This window comes from Hydra viridissima, unplaced genomic scaffold (genome assembly GCF_058129835.1).
Source record: "Hydra viridissima isolate aposymbiotic clone 2 unplaced genomic scaffold, HvirCarnegie_v1 scaffold_17, whole genome shotgun sequence".
Taxonomy (NCBI): Eukaryota; Metazoa; Cnidaria; class Hydrozoa; order Anthoathecata; family Hydridae; genus Hydra; species Hydra viridissima.
The window spans coordinates 690679-713225 of NW_028324316.1; the positions used below are offsets into that span (position 1 = coordinate 690679).

At 31.3% G+C, this 22547-nt stretch overlaps 1 protein-coding gene and 1 long non-coding RNA gene across 10 annotated transcripts; one reads left to right on the top strand and one right to left on the bottom strand.

The window, feature by feature from the left end:
• The first annotated feature begins 308 nt into the window (after positions 1-308).
• Positions 309-12491, top strand: LOC149876927 (uncharacterized). Of its 5 annotated transcripts, none has more exons than XR_016448368.1 (5): positions 309-1190; positions 4203-4400; positions 11801-11906; positions 12013-12178; positions 12259-12491. It is a non-coding gene; the product is annotated as an uncharacterized LOC149876927 (long non-coding RNA). The 5 variants fall into 5 exon arrangements; XR_016448370.1 differs by having other exon boundaries at positions 326-1190; positions 12071-12178; positions 12259-12490; XR_016448369.1 differs by having other exon boundaries at positions 327-1190; positions 12068-12178; positions 12259-12490.
• A 239-nt stretch (positions 12492-12730) lies between these two features.
• Positions 12731-22471, bottom strand: LOC145182981 (uncharacterized). Of its 5 annotated transcripts, none has more exons than XM_090074597.1 (4): positions 22045-22471; positions 20335-20569; positions 14290-14798; positions 12731-14160 (listed from the first exon to the last, which is right to left on the bottom strand). In XM_090074597.1, the coding sequence occupies exons 2-3, from the start codon at positions 20518-20520 to the stop codon at positions 14601-14603; spliced, it is 384 nt and encodes a 127-aa protein (XP_089930723.1). In that variant the 5' UTR covers positions 20521-20569; positions 22045-22471; the 3' UTR covers positions 12731-14160; positions 14290-14600. The 5 variants fall into 5 exon arrangements, with proteins under 5 accessions (XP_089930723.1, XP_089930722.1, XP_089930725.1 ...); XM_090074596.1 differs by having other exon boundaries at positions 12731-14150; positions 20335-20631; positions 22045-22464; XM_090074599.1 differs by having other exon boundaries at positions 20335-20408; positions 22045-22457.
• Positions 22472-22547: the final 76 nt, after the last annotated feature.

Here is a 22547-nt window from a genome sequence, read left to right on the forward strand (position 1 = left end):
TTTTTTGGATATTTAAAATTTTTTGCACTTGGGAATTGGCTATAAAATATAGCGCGGTAAAATAAAAGTTGTAAAAAGTAATGTAGTTTTTTAAGTTCATAATTTTTTGAAGTATCAAACGAACTTTTGTAAACAAAATGTTTATGAGTTGTAAGCACATCACTACCAAACATTTTCAAGAACTTAAATCAACTAATCCTTTGGGAGCAATTTTTAATCTATTTTGCGGTATGCTTACCTATAAAACGAAACATTCAACCCAGTTTGCAATTGAAATCATTAGAAAACTTTAGTTTTTAATAGTTAACCTTTAAAAAAACTGATAAACATTTATAGGAAGTTTATAATAAACTAACTTTGTTTCTTAACTGTTTAAGATTTTTGTATTTTCACTGATTTGATGTAATTAGTACAAATTATTAAAAATATTTCAAAAACTTGACATTAATTTGCACCATGTGCTTTACGATGTTTACTAAATGAAATGTCATGGTAACTATGGATGAATATTCCTGTAATATTGAGCTGTATCACAAATCTTATTAGTACGATATTATCTATCCTATTGTGAGGAGGGAAAATGATAAAATTGTAAACATTATCTTTAAGTTTTACCCGACTCAAGCATATAATATTCGAACAAAAAAGAGTGAGTTAACCAACAAAAAGTACGCACGGAGACTTATTGAATTTGTCATATGAATAAGATGAGAAAGCGAAAAGAAGAGTAAAATGTAACAACAACCAAGAAAAGACGTACACGCAGAGAATTATTGAATTTGTCAAATGAATAGACGATATACCGAAACGAAAAGTAAAAACTACAACAACCAAGAAAAGACGTACACACAGAGACTTATTGAATTTGTCATATGAATAAACGATAAAGCGAAAATAAAAATAAAAAATAACAACAACCAAGAAAAGATGTACGCACGGAAACTTATTCAACCTGTCATATAAATAAATGATGAATAAGTAGCAAAACGGTAAACAACCGAAAACTATAAAAAGCTCAAAAAAGAAAAGAAGACAGTTTTGGGAAGACAGTTTTTGGGAGGACAGTTTTAGAAAAGAGTTTTAAGAGATTTAAAAGAGGAATTTATGAGAAAAGGATTTTTAAAGATTTAAAGAGAATTTTATGAGAAGTATTTATGAAGATTTTAAAGAGAAACTTACGAGAAGAATTGGTAAGAAAAGATATTTGAGTAACTTTAAATAAGCGTTATTATCTGTATTGATTTATTGATATTTGCATGAGTTAATTTTAAGAGAATATATATTGATGAGAATATTTGAGAATATTTATTAATAAAAAAAGAAAAAAAAAAATATCCACCGCCCTCACACTGGAGTTTCCCACCGAGATTTATGTATTCACTCATTTCTTCATAAATCAGTGAACTTTAATTATTAATCATTTTCGAAAAAGTATATTGATTATTTTGAAACAGGATCGAAGAAAAAAAAACATTTTAAGAGAAATCATTTTATTTAAAAGAAGAAAAAAAAAGAAGTGAATTAACATTTTTTAATAAACATTTAAAAACAGTCTTATCAACATTAAAAAATGGCAAGTCATTCAGTTTCACCTCATAACAACAATAACCCTAATGTTTTACCACTATTTTACTCAAAAACACCACCTGCACCCAACTGTGCCACACCCGACATTGAAGTTTTACCAACTGAACATTTTGATCGAGACTCACTAGGACATGAGGAAAATGATTGGCGAAATGAGTATATCGATAAAGTTATAAGTGAAAAGATGATAGAAAAAGTTGCGAGAAAACCATTAAACTCCACCGCAAAACAAGAAGCGGAAGCTACTCTGCTTAGACGAAGTGATGAGAGAAACGCTCTTAATTGGTTAGAAAAGATTGAAAACTCATTTAGACCAACAATTGATAAGTCTAGTTTACCACAGTTTAACGGAGGACCAGATGATGACGTTAAAGAGTTTTTCCTTCAATTTAAGAGAACAGCTACCTTTAACAAGTGGGACAATAGCGAACAACTTAGCGCTTTTCCGCTTTGCTTAAGTAAATCTGCTTCGATATTTTATGAATACCTTCAAAACCAAACAAAACAAGATTTACAATTAATTCAACAAGCTTTTCAGAATGAGTACGAACCACCAGAACGTATTTGGATGAAGAAAACCCAACTTTATGAACTGAAAGAAGGAGAAAGAGGACTTGAACATTTCATAGCAAATTTAGAGAAATTGTCACAAGAGTTAAATGTTTCGGAAGAAACCAAAAGAGATCTTTTTATTCAAGGAGTTAATTCTAATCTAAAGAGAAAACTTCTTTTAAGCCAACCAGAGACATACACACAAGCAGTCAGAATCGCAAGAGTAAATAATTCAGTTAACATCGATGATAACGCTCGCATAATTGAAACAGTAGTAAAGGCCGTGACAAAAGCACACAACCAGTTGGTTAAACCTAGCACTGTAAGATTCGCTGAGAATGATGCACCACCTGTGGTTGCATATAATACAACACCTGCGAATTTAGCTAATCCCGAAAATGCGACTAGAGAAGTAGCAAGGCTCAAAGACGAGAACAGAAAGTTAAAAATGCGTCTACAGAGACAAACGAATAATCAGGATCGTAATCCAACCCCAGTAAACCAACCAATCTGCTATATATGCAATAAGGCAGGACATTTAGCAAAACAATGCAGACAGGAAGACCAAGATCCTAGAATTCCACAAAATAACAACTGGCAGTATCAGTACAGGAAAAACTTTACTCAACAACCGCGATGGAGAAACAACAGAAACTGGACACCACAAAATTTCGATAACTGGAACGGAAACAATGAAAATAAATACACTCAACCCAATTCGAATATTATATGCTTGAGTCGGGTAAAACTTAAAGATAATGTTTACAATTTTATCATTTTCCCTCCTCACACTATTATCACTATATATATATATATATATATATATATATATATATATATATATATATATATATATATATATATATATATATATATATATATGTATATACATACAATGATAATAAATAATATATAAAACATCACCAAGTTTCTGGTTTTATAAGAACTTGTATTTAGTACCAATCGAACAACTATATTATGCAACTATATTATGTATTCAGTATTCGCACAAAATGAATAAATTATTGTTTAACTTAAGCTTGTAAAATTTCCTTTTTTTATTTGTTGAATGTTTTGCCTCATTCATGAAAATCACGGCATCTCATTTAAGAAATTACCAAAATAACGAGAAAATTGCTTTCTTCAAAGCTAAGTTATAAGCAACAAAAATCTTTTGATGTTATTTTTAATGACTTTTTTTCAATTTTCAGACTTGAGAATTCTAATTTTATATCGATTTTAGAGTTGTTTGGGTTTCACACTATTATTAAGTAATTATTACAACAAAGTGATGCTAAAGATTACATTTCTATTGGTCAGTAAGAAACAGAAAAAAAAAAAAAAAAGGAAATCGTGACTTGGTTATTAATTGAACATTTTATACTAATTGTATTTCCTTCTTAATGCATCCCGTAAAACAGTTATCGATTTTGTTTGATTCATGGCATCTGTAACTTGTTCTTCATTAATACTTTTTTTTTTTTTAAATTTCGGGTGGCGTCTGCTTCATTTGATAAGAAAACATGCTAATGGCCTTTTTTTTTCTCTGGATTGCTAAATAAGTTCAATAAATCGGGCATTTAATAATAAACCTTGAAATGAGTTTAAAAACTGTTAAAAACTTGAATATCTTTTATCTTGTCAGAATTATCAAAGGAGATTTTCTTCTATAACTACATCATTTGTAAAAACAACAGAGTATGTTTTACAAAAAATGCAACAAAACTATTTGAATACTTACTTACTGAGGAGAAATCTCCTTGATTATTACGCTAAAAACTTAAAAAGCGTTTTTCATACTTATTTCCTAATTTTTTATTTCTACTCAACTGATAATTTTTATTAGTTTTTTTTTTTTTTTATATATAACACTGTTGATACGAAATGAAGCCAGTTTTAGTCGCAGTAATGCTGCAAGCCATTTTTTAGAACTTAATAAAATTTAAACTTATTCATTTCAAACCAATTTGCCAAGCATAAAAGTTTAATTTGTACAAAACTTAGCACAGATGTTAAAAAAGTTGGTATTTATCCATACGAGAACCTAATGCTTTATTTTTTAGATCAATTAATATAATCAACCTAGAAATGTAAGGGGACATTAAGTAAGAAGTCTGGAACCAGCGTCACTTAATGATTTTAATTAAAGCCGGAGTTTGCAGCAGAAATTTTAGAATTCCTTTGGAAGGAATTCATTTCGTCAATTTAATGTTTAGAGCTCACCAAAAAAAACTTTGCTTTTCATAAAATTTTCGAGAAAGGTAAGTTCTATATTCAATTATTCTTTTCGTTGATTATTTTTTACGTGACGTTTAAAGACTATTATTTGATTGTTTTTAACTACGTTTTTTTTAAAACGATGAACTTAATGAAAATAACTTACAAAATTTAAAATTAAATAATTTTCACAATTTAAACAGTTTACATAGTTTAAGTAAAATAAATAAAATAGTGAAAACAGTTAAATAAAATATTAAATAAAGGTGTGAATCGCAAAATATAATACATACAGGCAAACGGTTATTAATAGGGACGGTAGAAAATCACGGTAAAAAAAAAAAAAAAAAAAAAAAAAAAAAGAAAACCACATAAAGCACGGCAACAAATTACCACATTCTTGATGAGAATTCTTGATAAGAATGCGGCATTTCGTAGCTGTGCTTTTTGTGGTTTTATTAAGTATTCTTCCTCAAATAAGAATTCATTCAATCTTTTACTCAAGTAAGATCGAATGAATTGCATTTAAATGGTTTATTTCGAGTTACATATTTCAAGTCTCTTTTTACTTGGATTAAAGAGAGATTTTTTTTCTTTCTGAAAACATATCTATAAAAACTTTTTAATGTAACCACTTCCCTGCTAGCACACAACGTTGAAAAAACGTTGAAATAACGTTGATCGACGTTGATCAACGTTGTTACAACGTTGTTTCAACGTTGTTTCAACGTTATGTGCTTGCTGGGTTCATACAAAACAAAGATTTGCAATAATTTAAAGTCATTCAATGATTTATGACATCATTTTTTTTTGAATAAAAAATCCTTCAAAATAACAGTTACCAGTTTGTCTCGCTTTCTTCAAAATCTTGGACAGATTCGCAAATTATATAAGCACTGTTAGAATAAAATCAAGACAAAAGCATGAAGTCATCTCTGACTTAAAGTCAGTCAAATATTTCTGACGTCATTTTTTTTTTTGCAATAAAAAATCTTTCAAAGTAACAATAACTTATGTCTCCCTTTATCTTAAATCGAGAGCAGACTTTTTTTATTTTTAAGATTTGCAATAAATATTAGCATCATTTGCATTGTAAGAACAAAATTAGGATAAGGATAGGAATCTCTGAAAGATAAACAATTCACATAAAAAAGCAGTTGTCATTTAGAGTGTAACTCTCATGTGTCAAAAACATTAAAATTTGTTTTCATGTACCCAAACATTAAAAGTTAGCGTTTGATGTACTATGTAAAGCTTTTCATCTTCGCTTATAACTTGAAGACTAATACTGACACAAGGCTAGAACTAAGAGAATTAGACTAGAAATATACTGAGTAAAACTTAATCCAATTCGAAATATCAATTTTTTAAACGAATATTGACACTGGGCTTGAAATTAGAGAATAAGACCAGAATCACACCGAGCAAAATCTTATTAGAGAAAGTCATTTCACAGTGCATAGGAACATGGTCTAAAACACATCCCCAGAAACTTTTTTTTGATTATCATTAGAAAACATTTCCTCATTCAAAAAATGTAAATGACAACTTTTTTTAGTGGGGGCCTGGAGAAGAATCACATATTTTAGGGGAGTGCCCAGGAATTTTGTTGTTCAAGGTAGGTAACTAAGAGGCATGGGGCTTACTCAAATTTCTATTATGTCGTTACTGGTGTCGAATGAGGATGACTTGCAAAAAAATTAGGATAATTGGAGCCCCCGACCCCTAACTGCCCCCTTCCTAGAACTACGTCTCCTTTAATCGTAAAAAAATTTTTTTTTTCTATCATAAAATAGATAAAATTACCCCCTGAAATAACTTTAAATGGTCTTTACTTTTAAACGAAAAATTTTTATTTGATGTAATTTTAAATCTGTCAATGAACTTTGATCTTGCTTAATATAAAACAAGCAAAAAAGGAACCATACCCTAGGGGTGGGCTATTAGGGGTCGAGTAGGGTTTGCTTCAACTATTTATTACAATAAAAAAAAAATTTCTGGTCTTTTTGGTTAAATTATGATTGATATTTTACATTTCAAACTCATACTGAACGTTTAATCTTAGGAGGTTTAATATTCTACTTTTTACAAACTACATTCCTTTAAATAGAAAGCTTCTTTAAAAGTGCTTGCGTTGTAAGCAACAACCGCATTTTTTAGCGCCACTATATAGTTTGGGGTGTGCTCTCCAACTTTTCTCACTCGCCAAAACTGATTGAAATCCTGATAAATGGATTCAAGAGCTTTTTCGGTCCAGTAACCTAAGCCTATAGAATATAAGAAGTACAAAAGAAATGCAAGTTTACTTAACAAATAATCGCCATAATTTATGAAAATTTTACGATTCAACTGTTGAAATAGAGTATTTAATTACTAAGATTACAAATTATTTTTTTATCAAATTTAAAAGTTATTTATCATACCGAAGACTCCTCCTTTCATTTCGATGAATTCAATAATACGCTGCTCAACTATGTGTACCTTCAAAGGAATTGTAGCCCTTAGAATTCTATAGCTCGTAGAGAAGTCCTCTAAATCTCTGATATACAGTATTGGACAAAATATTTGCAACCAAATAATGCTAATTTAGTTTCTTTATATAAAAGTGCTGCATTTTTTCAATTTAGAGAAATAACAATGTAACTGTTTAGAGACAAAGTTCTTCAAGTTTTATTCATCACAAAGTTCATTATTTGTACACGAAAATTAATAAATTAATCAAAAGTATTAAAAAAAGTTGATTTCCTTCTGGACAAAACAAGTGCAACTCGATAAAATGTTGACCAAGCTGTAATTCGCTATCAATATTTCGTGGCGAATTATTTGTTGTCGATCACAGCCTTGCATCTTCGAGGCATAGATTCGATTAGGTGATCAATGAAACTTTTTGGAATCGCTGCCCTGGCCTTTTGGATTTGTTCAAACAGTTGATCCTTATTACAAACACCTTCACGATTAATTCTGCGGTTGACGACCTCCCATAGGTTCTCGATAGGGTTGAGATCCGGAGATTGAGGCGGCCAATCCATCATCGATAGGTGGTTGTCTTGAAACCACTGCTTGACTACTTTTGCAGTGTGTTTCGGATCGTTGTCTTGCTGAAAAACCCATTTTATTGGCATATTCCATTCAGCATGAGGTAACATAACATCTTTCAGGATATTTTTATACATGAAACAGTCCATTATTCCATCGTTTCGATGTATTGGACCTAGACCGTTAGCAGAAAAACACCCCCAGACCATTACATTGCCTCCACCATGCTTCACGGTCTTATGGCAGTAAAGTAAATCGAAGCGTTTTCCGCCTGGTCGACGTACACGGCAAATGCCATCGCTCCCAATGATGTTGAACTTCGCTTCATCACTGAACAGGACAGTTCGCCATTTCTACACATTCCAGTCAATATGAGATGTAGCAAACAGGAGTCTTTTCTTCTGGTTTTTTAGTGAAATCAGCGGTTTCTTTGTAGGGCGTCGAGAAAACAATCCGGCTTCAACAGCACGTCGTCTGATTGTTCGGTCCGATACAGGCAGCTCTAATTGCTTTTATATCTCGACTGATGATATCCAGGGATCCTTCTTGACGGATCTGACGATCAAAGAATCCTCTCTAGAAGTGGTGGAACGCGGTCTTCCAGCTTTGTTATCTGCTGCCAACTTCCCCGTAGAACGATATTTGGAACATAGTCTTGATACGGTCCATTTTTTCACGCGATATTTATCACAACTACTTTTTTGTGACATTCCACTTACGTAATCGCCAATAATTTTCTTTCTTAGTTCCAATCCAAGACTGTCGGGAGCCATTTTTGCACTTGAAGTCATAAAAATAATAAATATTTCTGGATGCTACTGGATGCTTCCAGATGCTTCTTCTGGAAACTTCTGGAAGCTTCTGCATGCTTCTGGAAACTCTGGATACTTCCTTTAATTATTAAAAAACTTCCGTGACGTTGACACGGACCAGAATTAAGAAAATGAAACAAACCAAAAAAGTTTCACTTGTTTTTTCCGCTGGAAAATGGGACTTGTCAACGAAATTCTGCCTGTGTGCTGTCCCCTGTCAGCTGATTGCTCATGTCATGGCATGCTATGACTCCAGAATCCTGAACTGTTTGCTGTGGTAGTATAGTTCGTTTCGTTTTTAAGACATGTAAAATTAGGAACACTTTTTAGGATTGTTCGATGTTGGTTGCAAATGTTTTGTCCAATACTGTATGTGGAGCTTAATGATTTTCCAAAACAACTATGGACTATTTTTTCAAAATCTCCGAGTACCTTAATGTATTTGTCTGCGGAAACTCCAAGACTAGACTCCTGAAAAAACAGTTCAAAGCTGTCTATGTTTTTAAGTAACTTATTGCAAATACTGCCTTCCAAACGATGCTGCCCTTGGTAGGACACTCTGCAGATGTTTATCTTAGACAGATATTGGTTAATAAACTGTAACCCACACTCCTTGTTTTCAAATAAATTTTTTTCAATCTCTTTTAAAATTTTGTCTACAATGTTTTGCAGTATATGTAGACCAGGAATATTTACAAGTTCTAGCATTTTTTTGTTTTTCTCGGCTGTTTATAAAAGGGGATTGACAACATTTGTGTACTTTTTGGCTTTTTTTTAATTTGCATCATCAGCCATCCATTGGTCGTACAATCTACGCAAAGGCTCTAGAGTATAATGATCAGCTTTTTGAAAGTCAGCAGATGATGTCATGCAATACGGACAAGGGTGCTTTTATGTTGCAGTTTGTTTTCCAACCATTTGAAGCAAAATCTTTCAATCTTCAGATACTGTGTAATCAAAGAATGAAATATTTAATTTATCCAAAATTAAGCGCAAGTTATGGTATTTTTCGTTCAATGAAGGCAAAATGGTCTATATAATAGCTTTGTGGACGCTTGAATCTTTAAAATCTTTACACGCATATTTTTAACTCTGGTTTAAGGTGTAACTTTAAGAAATCCCTGCCTTCCATCTACACCTAGTTTGATATCAACATCATTTGTTCCTTGACTTCTGTGATGAAGTACCATTGCTACAAGCTCTTCAATATCATTGCAATACACAATAGGAGTATCTTTTTCTACTAACTATACATCCATAAAAAATCAAAATGAATGATACAAGTTGCAATCTAGCTATCAAAAAATTTTTTTTTTGGTAATAGTTTACATACCTCGTTGCTTTCATTTAATTCCAATAGCAATGGGAGTTTATCACAATTGAATAATTTTCCTATCATTTCGTTGTTCTCAATTAGTTTAACATTGAAAACAAATTCCACACTTTTTTGTCCTGCCTCAATTCTCAGAAATTGTGCAAATTCAATCATGTTGCGATTACTTAGAAATCATAATGAAGTTATTGCAAAAATTGGCTTTAAACTCATCACAAACTTATTTTTAAAAGTATTTTTAAGCAACAAAAACTTATTTGGAATGTAGTTTTAATTGAAGTTTGTTCAATTTATCAAAAGAAAAGAAAAGTTTCTTTACCTCAGTTTTTATGAAAGAGACAGTGAGTTGCTTGGGACCAAAAGTTTTCAAAGCTATGGTGTTCCCTGACTCATTTGTGCTGAAATCTTTAGTAGAACTGGACAGAACTATTCCTTGCGTTGTTGGAGATGGGAGTCAAATTCTTTTGTCTTTCTAATTTCGTACCGGGATGTGGAATTCCTTGTCCAACTTGGGCATAGCAATCTTGAAAAATTAGTCTTTCTACAGGTTCATTTGAAACATGTTGAGCGCCTTTATAAACAAGTTTTCCCAACAATTAAACATCAATATAGTTATAATTATCTTCATAACACAGCCGCATAGTGAAGTAAGGATCTGTCCCTGCAAGCTTTTTTCTACATTTCGAACAAAGCATGGTAGTAAGGTCAGGGTTATCTGCTGAATAATCTTTCCAGCTTTCCAGAATATAGTTTTGATAAGGTTTGAGTAGTCATTTTTCTTTTTATTTAGATTTAAATAAGTAGTTTCAGCATTCTTTATTAGTCTTAAATCCTTGCCTTCCCTGAAGCAACAAATGCAAAATTTTTTAACGAAATCACCATGTTCTTTTGCATGTTTAGGCATTTTTAGTTTTTATTTGAAGCATTTTAAATAAATGCTTCAAATAAAAACTTCTAATATGGATTGATAATATTGGCATGATATATCGGTCATACCAATCAAATGTCAATATAATAGCCACAGACATGCTTTCAGTTTGTATGTCAACGCGTGTAAGGAGTTATTATGCAACTGTCAAAAATTAGCAACTGCTAACTTTTACTAATTGTTAGTGATTAAAGGTTGCTTTGCTTTGTTTTTATTTCAATAGAAATAAAATTGAAAGTAATGAAAATTACATATCCATCTGTAAATTTCAATGTTAAACAAACATTTTTAAAAACTTTTTAAAAGAAAAATTGATAAGTCTCTCACAAACATTTCTGAAAGTCTAAATACAGGGGCATGAGTGTAATTTTGTGGTGTTCGAAACGATCCCCCGAATCCTCCCTAGGGTGTGGTTCCTAAGAACCCTTTTCAATTATTTGCTTTTTATGTTAAACTAAATCAAAATTTATCAACAGATTTCAAATTACATAAAACAAAATTCTTCGTTTGAAAGTTAAGATCATATAAAGTTATTTCAGGGGGTAATTTTAAGCTTTGCATGGTTATAAATCTTAAACGAAAAGAGATTTTTTGATGAAATTTGAAATCTGTGGATGAATTTTGATCTAGTTTATGATAGAACAAAAAAAAAAGTTTTACGATTAACGGAGACGTAGTTCTAGGAAGGGGGCAGTTAGGGATTGGGGCGGGGTTGGTTTGGCTCCAATTACCCTAATTTTTTGCAAGTCATCCTCATTTGCTACCAGTATCAACATACTAAAAATTTGAGTATGCCACATGGCTCTTAGTTACCTATCTTGAACAACAAAACTTCTGGGAACTCCCCTAAAATATGTGATTCCTCTCCAGGCCCCCACTAAAAAAAGTTGTCATTTACATTTTTTGAATGAGGAAATGTTTTCTAATGATAATCAAAAAAAAGTTTCTGGGGATGTGTTGTAAGGTCTTAGAGCATGTTCCTATGCACCTTGAACTTTGAAAGGAATGTTGAAAGTATGCTAGAACTTGAAGAATTAGACTAGTGTTACACCGAGCAGGAATCTATTCCAATAAGGAACGGCAAGAAATGAATAGTAACATTGGGCTAGAAATTTGAAAGCTAGGCTAGAACCAGACAGAGGAAGTACCTAATCCATATTAGAACAATCGTTAACACAAGGCAAGAAGTTGGAATATCAGGCCGAAATACACCGAGCAGAAACATAATCCAATGTAGATTTTGTTAAAATATTACTATTAGTATTGTTAGTAATTTTATTATACTATATATATAAATTTGTTAAACCTGGTATATAAGAAAATAAGGGTTTTTAGGAATAACATTTATGACTCGATGTATGAGGTCATAGTATGTGAGAATGGGCTGTATAACAATCTGGTACATACGCATCATTTTTGGCTTAACGTAAACTTCATCTACGTAAGTCTTTAATTTACTAATAGGAGATTATCTTAAGAGTTAGTGAGATTTAACCCCCTAATTGTACTATAGTCCGATAATCTTTTTTCTTTCTATTTCTTTTAAGATGCCGCTGGGTTTTTTTTGCAGGGCATTTTGTATAACTCAGTTTTCCTTCATAGCAGCTAACTATGGACATAAAATAACAAAATAGCTCTACAAATTATCTTCGGATATTTTGCTCAAAAATCACGGACTTTTTCCCACTCCTCGCAGTAAACAGAGAGTCAAAGGTAAAAATACTTATCATAATTTTTGTGAATTTTTTGTTTATATTTTCACATTTTCTTATCCGTTTTTATTTATTCTTTAGCCTATACTCAATGGCCTATAAAGTTGCATGTGGAGATATATACATAAAAAGACTTTGTTTGTATAATTGACTTTAATGTTGACCAATTCGATTGTTACGTTTATATTTTTAATCCCATTCTGTTTTCACCGACCACTTGTTGATAAGCGTTTTGGTCCTATAGTAGTCGTTTACTTATTCGCATGCTCTGGAAACCCAAAACTTTAAAATAGACGCTAACATTTATCAATAGCTGTCTTCCTAACAGTTTCTGAAATAATTTTAAAATCCTTTTAAATAAACTAGAAATCTTCTGAGAGAATATTAGTTGGGGTGAGTTCCTGTTACAAACAAGGTTTATAAACGAAGGGCGTTTTTTGAAAAGGACTGTAGTTCTTTTTTTGCAGACACTGAGCTCTTGTTACTTTAGGCCTCCTTAGTGTAAATCTTTAAAAATCCAACTGTTAAATTGTTCAAAAAATTAAACATCCGCATCGATAATTTGATACAATGAAACTAATGATAAAACTTTTTAAATAGTTCGAAAGTTACTAATCGAAAAAAATATGCTTCTTTTAATAATATTTATCAAAAATACTTTTTACATAACTTCCACCGCAAAGTTCAATTTTAGGGCCATTCTCTTTTTTATTTATACAAAAGCCTGCATAAAACCTAAAATCTGTTAAGTATTATGTTTGCCGAAGATGCTGACCCTGTTTTTACTTCATAATGATATTTACTAACTCTTCTCCTCAAATGAACATAAAACCGTTTAAAAATGTAACAAATTAATTTTAAATATCAACAAAACGAAATGAGATTCTGTACTTTTTCAAAAAAACGTTCACTACCCTCAAACTTACTTGAAGTTTCAATTGACCAAGTTAAAATAAAAAGAGGCTAAGTCACAAAATTTCTAAGTGTTTATCTTGACGATACACATCACATGGAAAAAACACATAGCAATATTTCCTCGAGAGCTTTCAAAAACCTAAAAAATCTTACATATGGCCAGAGGTTATCGAGACTAAAAAAACTTTCTTACAACTTTGCAACTAAATTTTTTACATTACATTTAAAGTAATCCGGTCTAAAACATTTCAGACTCCCTACGTATATTATATATAAATATTTTTAATATTTATGTATTATCCGAAAAATAATTTTTTTTTTTGCTGATTACTATTCTTCTATTTTTGAATCAAAGAACCAGAAACTTGAAACTCTGAACAGGCCTTAAGAACAAAGGGGAACAACTCTTTTAAGCTAACCAACGTTAAAATATTAAATAATGTTATTACAAACTGAATGCATGCTTAGATCACAAAGTTGTTACAATATCATAAAAATAACAGTAACAAAAGGAAAGTTATAAAAAGTTCCTGAAATTCTGAATTAGAAAAAACAAAAATACAATGAAATCGAAAAACAAAATAAAATAACTATTTTCACAATAATCTACTTTGCTTTGAACAACTATTCAAAGATGGTCTTCACTAACGATAGTGCAAAAAGAAAAAGGAAAAATAATTTATTAGGCCTAATTAGCTGTAATATTACCATAACATTTCCTCCTTTGTATTTTTAAGAGTTGATTGATTGATGATTGTCGCAGCTGCTTTCTCAAATTCTGTGTCCAAATTTTTGGAGCAGATTAAAAACTTCCTAATTTAAGTGCCGTGTGGGAACAGATGACAAGCGGCTCCCATAGCGGGTGTATCTTCAGGATGAGAACTGAATGTGTTCAATGACAGCAAAGATCAGCTTTTGAAAGAGGCAACGATCTATCGGATGCATGAACAAAACTAATTTCAAAGTTCAAAATTTATAAAGATGGCCTCTGAGAAAAGCAGAAACGTGTTTAAACGGGTTTTTTTCCCGTTAAGGAGTACGATTGAAGCAACTTTGCCCTAAAAGAGACTATATAAACAAATAATAGATAAATAAAAAATAAACAATATTTAGAATAAAAAAAAACAAACTGGTAAAATAAAATTATTAATTTTAACTTGATCTATTTTATTCATACAAAAAAATGCCACAAACTACCTGTTAATTACAAGCGTAATATTTATCCCAATCGACCTTTATAGCTTTGATCAGATCCCCAAACAAAATGCTCTTTGCATAAATGAGGTTCTGCAAACCAGGGACCTTGAAACACTCTGTAATTAAATGACTTACTAAGCGCACATGAATATGTATCATTGAGCAGGTTTTTCATTTTATATTTTTCATCATTTTTAAATGGTTCGTTATTTTTTGAAATAATTGAATGGTCATTAAACCAAAGATTTAGCATTAAGCTTGGTGAGCAGCCATGAATTGCGATAAAATAAGAACTTGCGTTTCTAAAATCTTTAAACTCTGGGATGAATCGGAGGATCATGATGAATCACAGTAGAACAACTATATCCTTCTTTGATTGGAATAGCATTATTCCAAATGCTTGTTTGTTGATCTCCATATTGGTGACAAATCATTTGGTCTTCAGATTGATTTAAAATTTTCAGTATGACATCTTTTGAAAATAAAACGAAACCCTCATCAACACGGACCTAAAATTAAAATGAATTAATACTTCCGCCACAGATGTTAAATAGATAGAAGTTTATAAAACTCAAAATAATATGATATATAGGAGTAAACCATAAAAAGCTGCAACTTTTAACAAATTAGTGCAGCGGATTTTATTAAATTGCGCTTTTGTTCAATATAATCCAGGCTTAAACAGGGTTACACAAGGTGAATTGTTTTTGGATATTTTTGTATGGCAATTTATAAGCTTGCATGTTTAGACATTTAGATATTGAAAATAAGATTCATTTAAAGAGATTGGTGGTGTAGCTGTTTAAAATTTATTAATTCTTGTCATTAACAGAAAAACCTATCACAAATGCTTACCTAATGTCACATTTATTTATTAAAGCTTTTCTTACAATTTCTAAAAATTATTTTTTTAAACCTGGGCCCAATCCTGTAAAGCTGAAAAATGCGTATTTTACGCAAAAAATAGGATTTTTCTTAAGCAATATAATTGCCGTAAACGGCAATTATATTAACAAAATTACGCAGAATTTTTGAGTGAATCACTCAAAATTTCTCATACAAAAAAATCTGCTGTAAATTCTAAACTTTACCAAAGAACAATTGTGCAAAGTAGTGAAAGGTTACTTTTTTTTCAAATATCTGTGATATCTATTTTCGTAAACAGCTATATTTATCCTCAAAAAACGTAGATACACATTTTTTTCGAATTTCAGTGATTATTAAGTGTTTTAAATGGTATTTTTGACATTTTTCTAGAAGGAAGGATTGCGTCAGAAGCATTATTTAAGTTCATTTAGAATATTCAAAAATCCATCAACTTGAAGTAGAAACTTTTACTGGAGCAAATTCACGAGTAATTAAGTCATGAAAGACCTACCAATAGGCGTCCATCTCTCTACAAAACAAGAGGTTGAAAGCTGTAGTATTTACAAAAAATGAATGAAAAAGTTTTTTTTATTGCGTAAAACTGCGTAAAAGCGGTAAAACTGCGTAAAAGCGGTAAAACTGCGTAAAAACGGTAAAACTACGTAAAAGCGGTAAAAATCGGTAATTCCGGTAATTTGTGATAAAAGTTAGTAAAAGCGGTAATTATTATGGTAACAAAGCATAAAAAATTACTTTTTTTTTTTTTTTTTATTAAGTCAGATAGTTGTTAAATATTTAACTACCTCCTAAAATTAAACTAGCCTCCAATATAAGCTTGGTTAAAGTCAAGAAAGAATAACAGTCTCAAAGTTCAATCAAAAGTCAATCTTCAGATTTAAGGTTGGTTTACTGGTTGCTTTCGAAACTCTAAACAAACCAGATCTTCAAATTTTGATTCCGGATGAGTTAGAGTTCACCTGTATTTACAACATTTTACAGTTTTTTTTGTTTTTTTGTTTCATTTCCACATTTTTTTCTGGCAGAACGTAAGCGATGCTCTGAATCCTGGTCTTCTGAAAAACAGGTATTAAGTTCAAAAAGACATTTAAATCTCCACTTGCTTTGCAAAAGAGCCGTAAATGACGTTGAAGAGCGTGACCATCAAGTTGGAGACCGAGTTGGCTAAACAACTTCATGGAGGAATTTGAGAAAGGTTAGCGTAATAATGGCGCTGGAGTCAAATACTATAATGTGGGTTCACTTCTGCATCCATGTTATAGAGGATATACACTCAAAAATATTGCAAACAGTGAGGAAGGGAGGGAAGCCACCATCAAGAAATTGGTTGACAAATCACCCAACCATATTCCAGGTCATTGGTTGAGGATCATACTTCACTAGAAACATCAGACCTTGACCAAACTATAGATCCAGTGGACCTTTATTTTTTGAAAAACAGGAGGCAGATTTCAGCGCAAAACCCTGGGACTTCAAAGTCAAACCAGTAAATAAAAAAAAGCTCAAACCGTCTTTGATGCTTGAATGTGAGAATTTACCTGAAAGGGATGTGGATGCTTTGGAATGGTGGAAGCAAAATAAAAAAAAAAAACTTTGCTAGCTGGTCTGGCTAGAAGTTATTTGGCTATACCTGTGACTTCTGCTTCATCAGAAAGAATGTTTTCAGTAGGTAGGACAGTTACAGAGAACACTAGTATGTTAGTTTTTGTGAGTCAAAATTACGCAAGGGTTCCTTCTAACCTCAGATATTGGGAAAAAAATTGCGGAGAAGAGCCAGATGAATTAACACATGTCACCATCACCAACTAAAAAGACTCACCAACAGGGAAAATCACAAAGTCAAACTGAAGCTTAAAAAAAGAGGCGCACCTGAAAAGGCTTCTCCAACTCTATCAGAAACTCAAACTTGTCCTGAACCTTAAGAGCAACAACAGCTACAGTTAGATACTCAAGAGAGTCAAAAGACTCTAGCTCACCAGGTTGGGTATAAGGCAAAACTCAAATTGTCTTTTTGTTTATTCCAATGACATTCCAACAAAAACAAAGTAGCAGCAAAAAAGCAAAAATAAGTAATATAATGAAAGCTGTAAATTGTGATAAAAATTACAAAATTAAGTAATATAAAAAAAGCTGTAAATTGTGATAAAAATGATAAAAAGCGATAAATCCGTTAAAAAGTGATGAAATGTGGTTAATTTTCGTTACACACAGACTCTTCTGACAGTTTAGCAAGGTAGGATGATTGTTTAAAGTCAGCTAAAAACACGTCAGCTTTCTCTCCGTAATTTAATATTCGTTTTGTAAACAGTTTGTATACTGTGTAGGCATCTACAGAAAATGCTGTTAATAACACACGCTCAACTTCTATTGCATCTTTCTTATCTTTCGCGGTTAAAGCATCGTACAATGAATAAGCAGCTTTACTTAGATGAACTTGAAAAATAGTTCAAGCTTTAGATTTTGAATTTCAGTAATTACTTTCATTTTGTTCACGTCCACCATGATAGATTTTATAGCATCACTTTTTTTTTTGAATAATTAAAGTTTTAGTGCAAGAAAACAGTTGAAAATCAGAACCATCCCGTTTTTGAGGGTGCTGAATCCAAATATGTAAAGGAAATAACACAAATAACATTTTTTAACAGTCATTTTTTGATTTTAAAATGGCGAAGAAAAACCATTCATTAATTCCTGGAGTTTCCAAACTCTAATGGGCTTAAGTTTGTTTTAGGTAAAAGAAGAGATGTTAAACCATCTTAATATAAAGATGGCTTTGGTATTTTGAATCATTATAAAGATACATAATTTTGAACTTGTCCTCAGTTGTGGATTTTTAGTTCCTTTAGTTCCTACCTTTTCCCGAATAATTTAATTTTTAGTGGAAGAAATTGGGTAAATATTGGTATTTGACCGTTTTTGAGGGTAGTGAATTTAAAGATAAATAGAAAAAAACCCAATTCAAAGTTGCATAATGTTACAAGTATAAAAAGAGATTTTGTTTTTATCAAGATATTTAGTTGTATAAATATAGTTGTGAAATCAGCTGTCATATATTTAGTCTAAAGATTATTTTAGTTTTTGTAGTTCTGTTGCAAAGAACGTTACGGAATTTATAATTTTGATAGTTGTTACAAAAATAATTACATGTGTTGGTTTTTATGACTTTTTTGAGGGACATTTTCTTGTATATAAGAAGGAGAAAATTTGTAAAAAAAAAGGTTTTTTTTGATAGAGTATTGTTTTCATCTTATCAATGTGTTGCGAGAAAGCTACAGTTTTAGAATAATTACTGAGTCTCATTTGTATGTTTATTTCCTTAATCATGGCAAACAGTCAACAGGTGCTCGATTACAATTCAACTAGGAAGTAAATGTCATCTGATAACATATGCATCCTTGCTTGGACTTGAATACTTTGAAGACCCTCCTGATGATGATAGAGAAAAATTAATGTGGAGGACTGGACTATCAATAATCGATGTCAAATCAACAACTTGTCTCCATCATAAACATGTTCATTTGAAGTGCTATGCAACTAAAGTAACACAATGCTGCAATCCATTTAATGCTCATAAAAAAGCTTGGAATGGTATTTATAGCAGTTCCTTGTTTTCTCAAACTTGCATTTACAGCTTATTTTAGCTTACCTTTTAAAGTTTAATAGTGAAGCATCAAACAATCTCTCAGCTTTAGATTATCTTTTTAATCTTTTTTATAGACGGTTTTTTTTTATAATTACGGGTTCATTTTATTTCACATGCAGCCTTCGTGTAATCAACTTGGATACAGCAAATGCCTCGCCAGAAATACTACATTAGTATTGGACGAAGTAAATGCATGTCTAAAAAACTGATTTTGTGAAACCTGAAGGAACTCTATGCAGCATATATGATAAAGTAACCAGACCACAAAATCGAATTTTCCAAATTTTGCAGGCTTTGGCCTAAATGGTTCATCCTTGCTGGTCCAAAAGGAACACATTCTGTGTGTATTTGTGTACAATACACCGAAATGTAAAAGTGATGTTGAATTCTGAAGGCCTTCAAAGGTCCTTCCATGAAGTCATTTAAATGATTGTCTGCAGCAGAGAATAGAAAGTTTCCATGATTCACCGATGCAACAGTTTTCCTGGCATATATGCTGCCAATCATTTCTTACAACATTTATCATCTATGATTTTTTATCTGAACGAGATGATGATCCAGAAGAACAAAATAAAAGTTGTAAAAATGATGAAAATGAACAGTTAAAAGTAGATTTCAAGCAGTGGATAACAACAGATAGAACAGAATATTAACAATGAATATTTCATTAAGTAATTCATAGAGCTTCTGTATAAAAAGCTTGATAACATTACTTCTCATTCATTTATCACAAAGATTTTTTTAACATTTCTTCTTTTATCTGAAAAAAAATTGAAGCCCATGAGAGTTGGGCAACTCCAGGAATTAAGTAAAGTGTAACCCGTGGTAAAAAAACAGAGGGTTAGTCTTAGCTATTTTAAAATCAAAAAAATGATTGTCAAAAAAATGTTATTTCTGTTAATTTCTCTACGTATTTGGATTCAGCACCCTAAAAAATGGTTAAGTACTGATTTTCAATTGTTTTCTTGCACTAGAACTTTAATTATTAAAAAAAAGTGATGCTATAAAACCCATCATAGTGGGCGTGAACCAAAAATTATTTCATTTTAGGCTAAATTTCAAAACATCATAACTTTTAAACCAATTGGAGTTGGGAGCTCAAATTTTGCATTTTTTCATGCTTCATTGATAGGTACTAACCCTAACCCCTAACTGGTTAAAATTAAATGGGAATCTGAGGTAGTGGATGGTAAATTTAAATTTTTTGTCACACTTTTACATAGAATTATTCTGCAGGATTTTATGTAAAAAGCTTTTTTTTTTCAAGAATACTCTCTGTTTTTTAAAGTCACTTAAAAGTAGAAAACTCACTGATTTTTCCTCATCAAAAAAACTCACTAGATGTTTACTTTAATACAAACTCAAGGAACAAAAGTTCTTCAACAAAGATGAATATAATTCTAAAGCGCAATAAAAATGTTTCTTATCAACCTATTTCTAGTTAAACTCTTTTAAATTGACTTTTAAAATTCATAATATCTAAACATAGTATGTAAATAATTTATTGTGGGTCTTACAATTTTTTCCAAGCAATGACAATAGCCGTATTGGATCATTTTTGGATGAAGTGGTAGATTTGCTACTAGACGATCTAAACACAAATAATAATCATCGTCTAAGTGCAACAGAAAGTTGTAATCGTAAGTTATGTAGCTCCATACGAGTTGCCATAGCAGTCTCCCACCAAAATCCATTGGGCTCATAGATAAATGGAAAACTATGTCACCGCTTTCCTTCTGCTCAGCTTGAAGACTAGAAAATAGAGCATGACTCGGATCTAATTTATCTGTTGCAAACATACACTTGATTGAAATCTAAAGAATTAAATGGGCTACCTTCTTTACAAAATAATAACTAAGAGATGGGGAGGCTATTCGTTCTAAGTTTAAGCCTATTTGAATGTAGAGGAGAGCATATTCAACATGGAGACTGTTATCTTTTAGGGTTAATCTTAAAGGAAGATGAGTTTAATTTAGCAATGACAACAATCTCAAAATTGTATAAACCAAAAAATATTTTAATAAAAGAAGAATTCGATATGAGTAGCCTCCCCACATGTTATAAATAATACTTTTGTATACCTGCGTTATATTATTTGATATGGATTTATAGTCAAAAGGAAAAAAAAAAATTATGGTTTCTTCTTTAAATAAATTGAAGAAAAAAACGTTTAACCAAAATTAAGGTTGCTGAATTAAAGAGATTGAGCTTCATTATTGGTTCAGAAACATCTATATGTTAACTGGAACCAGCTTAAAAGAATGAATACCAAAGTTTTGTTACTTGCGGCTCAAAAAATTCTTCACTTACATATTCCACTAAATTCATGAGCTGCTTTTTAACAGTAACAGCTTTTACCGCACAAAGATGAAACTAGTTTAGTTTGCAAATAAGGAAAAACCAAATTGGCCGACACAAGTTTTATTTGAAGGAAGCTTGTAAATCAGTGAAACGGATTGCACCTAACTGATGAGCAGTTGAAACAAAGTTATCTTTTTTTTTTCGAATTTAAATTCAAAGAAATTCAAAAGCACGAAGAGTCAGCGCTAAACTACTTTCATTTTCTTTCCTGAAACCAAAATTTCAATAATTGCTATGAGTCATTAAGTTTTTTTTATTGATTTTAAACTTTAAGTATTATTTTAAGATTAATCTTTAAGATTGTTCCTACAATCTTAAAGGACTCTCATTTTATTTTAAGCGTTCTGTAGGAAAAAAGGTTTTTTTTTTATGTGATGATTATGACACGTCTTTAAATTTTGGTGTAACTAACATAACCCTGTTATTTGTAACCCTGCGTTGAACTCTTAAACTTTTAGAAAAAAAAAATCTTGTTTGGCTATGAAAAGCGTATTTAAGTAAATTTGTGATGAAAAGGTTTTCTCTTTTTTTTGCCACTGAATGATTTTAGTATCTTTTTTTGTATTCCACTACTCGTCGCATTTAGCATACCACGTGGTCGCGCCTCATGCTCATAACATCCACTTAAGCTGACTGAGTTTAAAGTGAACTCTTTTATATGAGAAATGCTAACGAACTGGTAGAAAATACTTAGAGAAACAATTACGACAAGAAAGATTAATCAACAACGATGAAATAAATATCAAAGATTTTGATAACTTTCAATTTATTGTGCCCCTTAAGACAGGAAATAAATTGATAAAGCATTTACAAAACTTCCAAAGTGCCAAATGTTATGTTATGAAAAATAAAATTACTAAATTCACCTTTGAAGATCGACACCGCTTCATCCACGAATTACGAACTGCCATTCTTCTATCAAAATTACGGGGAGATGACGTTATCAGTATTAAAAGTTGAAGCTTTTCTCTTTTAACGGGAACCGTCAAATTGAAATGCGAATATATTGGATTGTTCAGCAGCTTTTGAATGTTACCATCCAGTGAGTTGTGTTTAATGCTGGCAGCATCATAGCTTTCATTAATGGAAGTCAAGCGCTTGTAGTTATTTTTAAAGATTATTGAATAATCAACGGTCACAAAAAAAAAGTTCAATGCAGCATAATATTAAAATATTGATAAATAAAGCAATTCTAACACTAACAAACATTGCTTACAAACTGCTTTATTTTTTCACATTTTCATTTTTTCACAAACGACGATAATAAAACTGGCCGCGAATTTCGTTACATTCAAGTAGCTCATCAAATATTTACACAGCTTAAACAAAACCCTTGTTTACTTATTCTCTCTACGAAAGGGAATTCTTG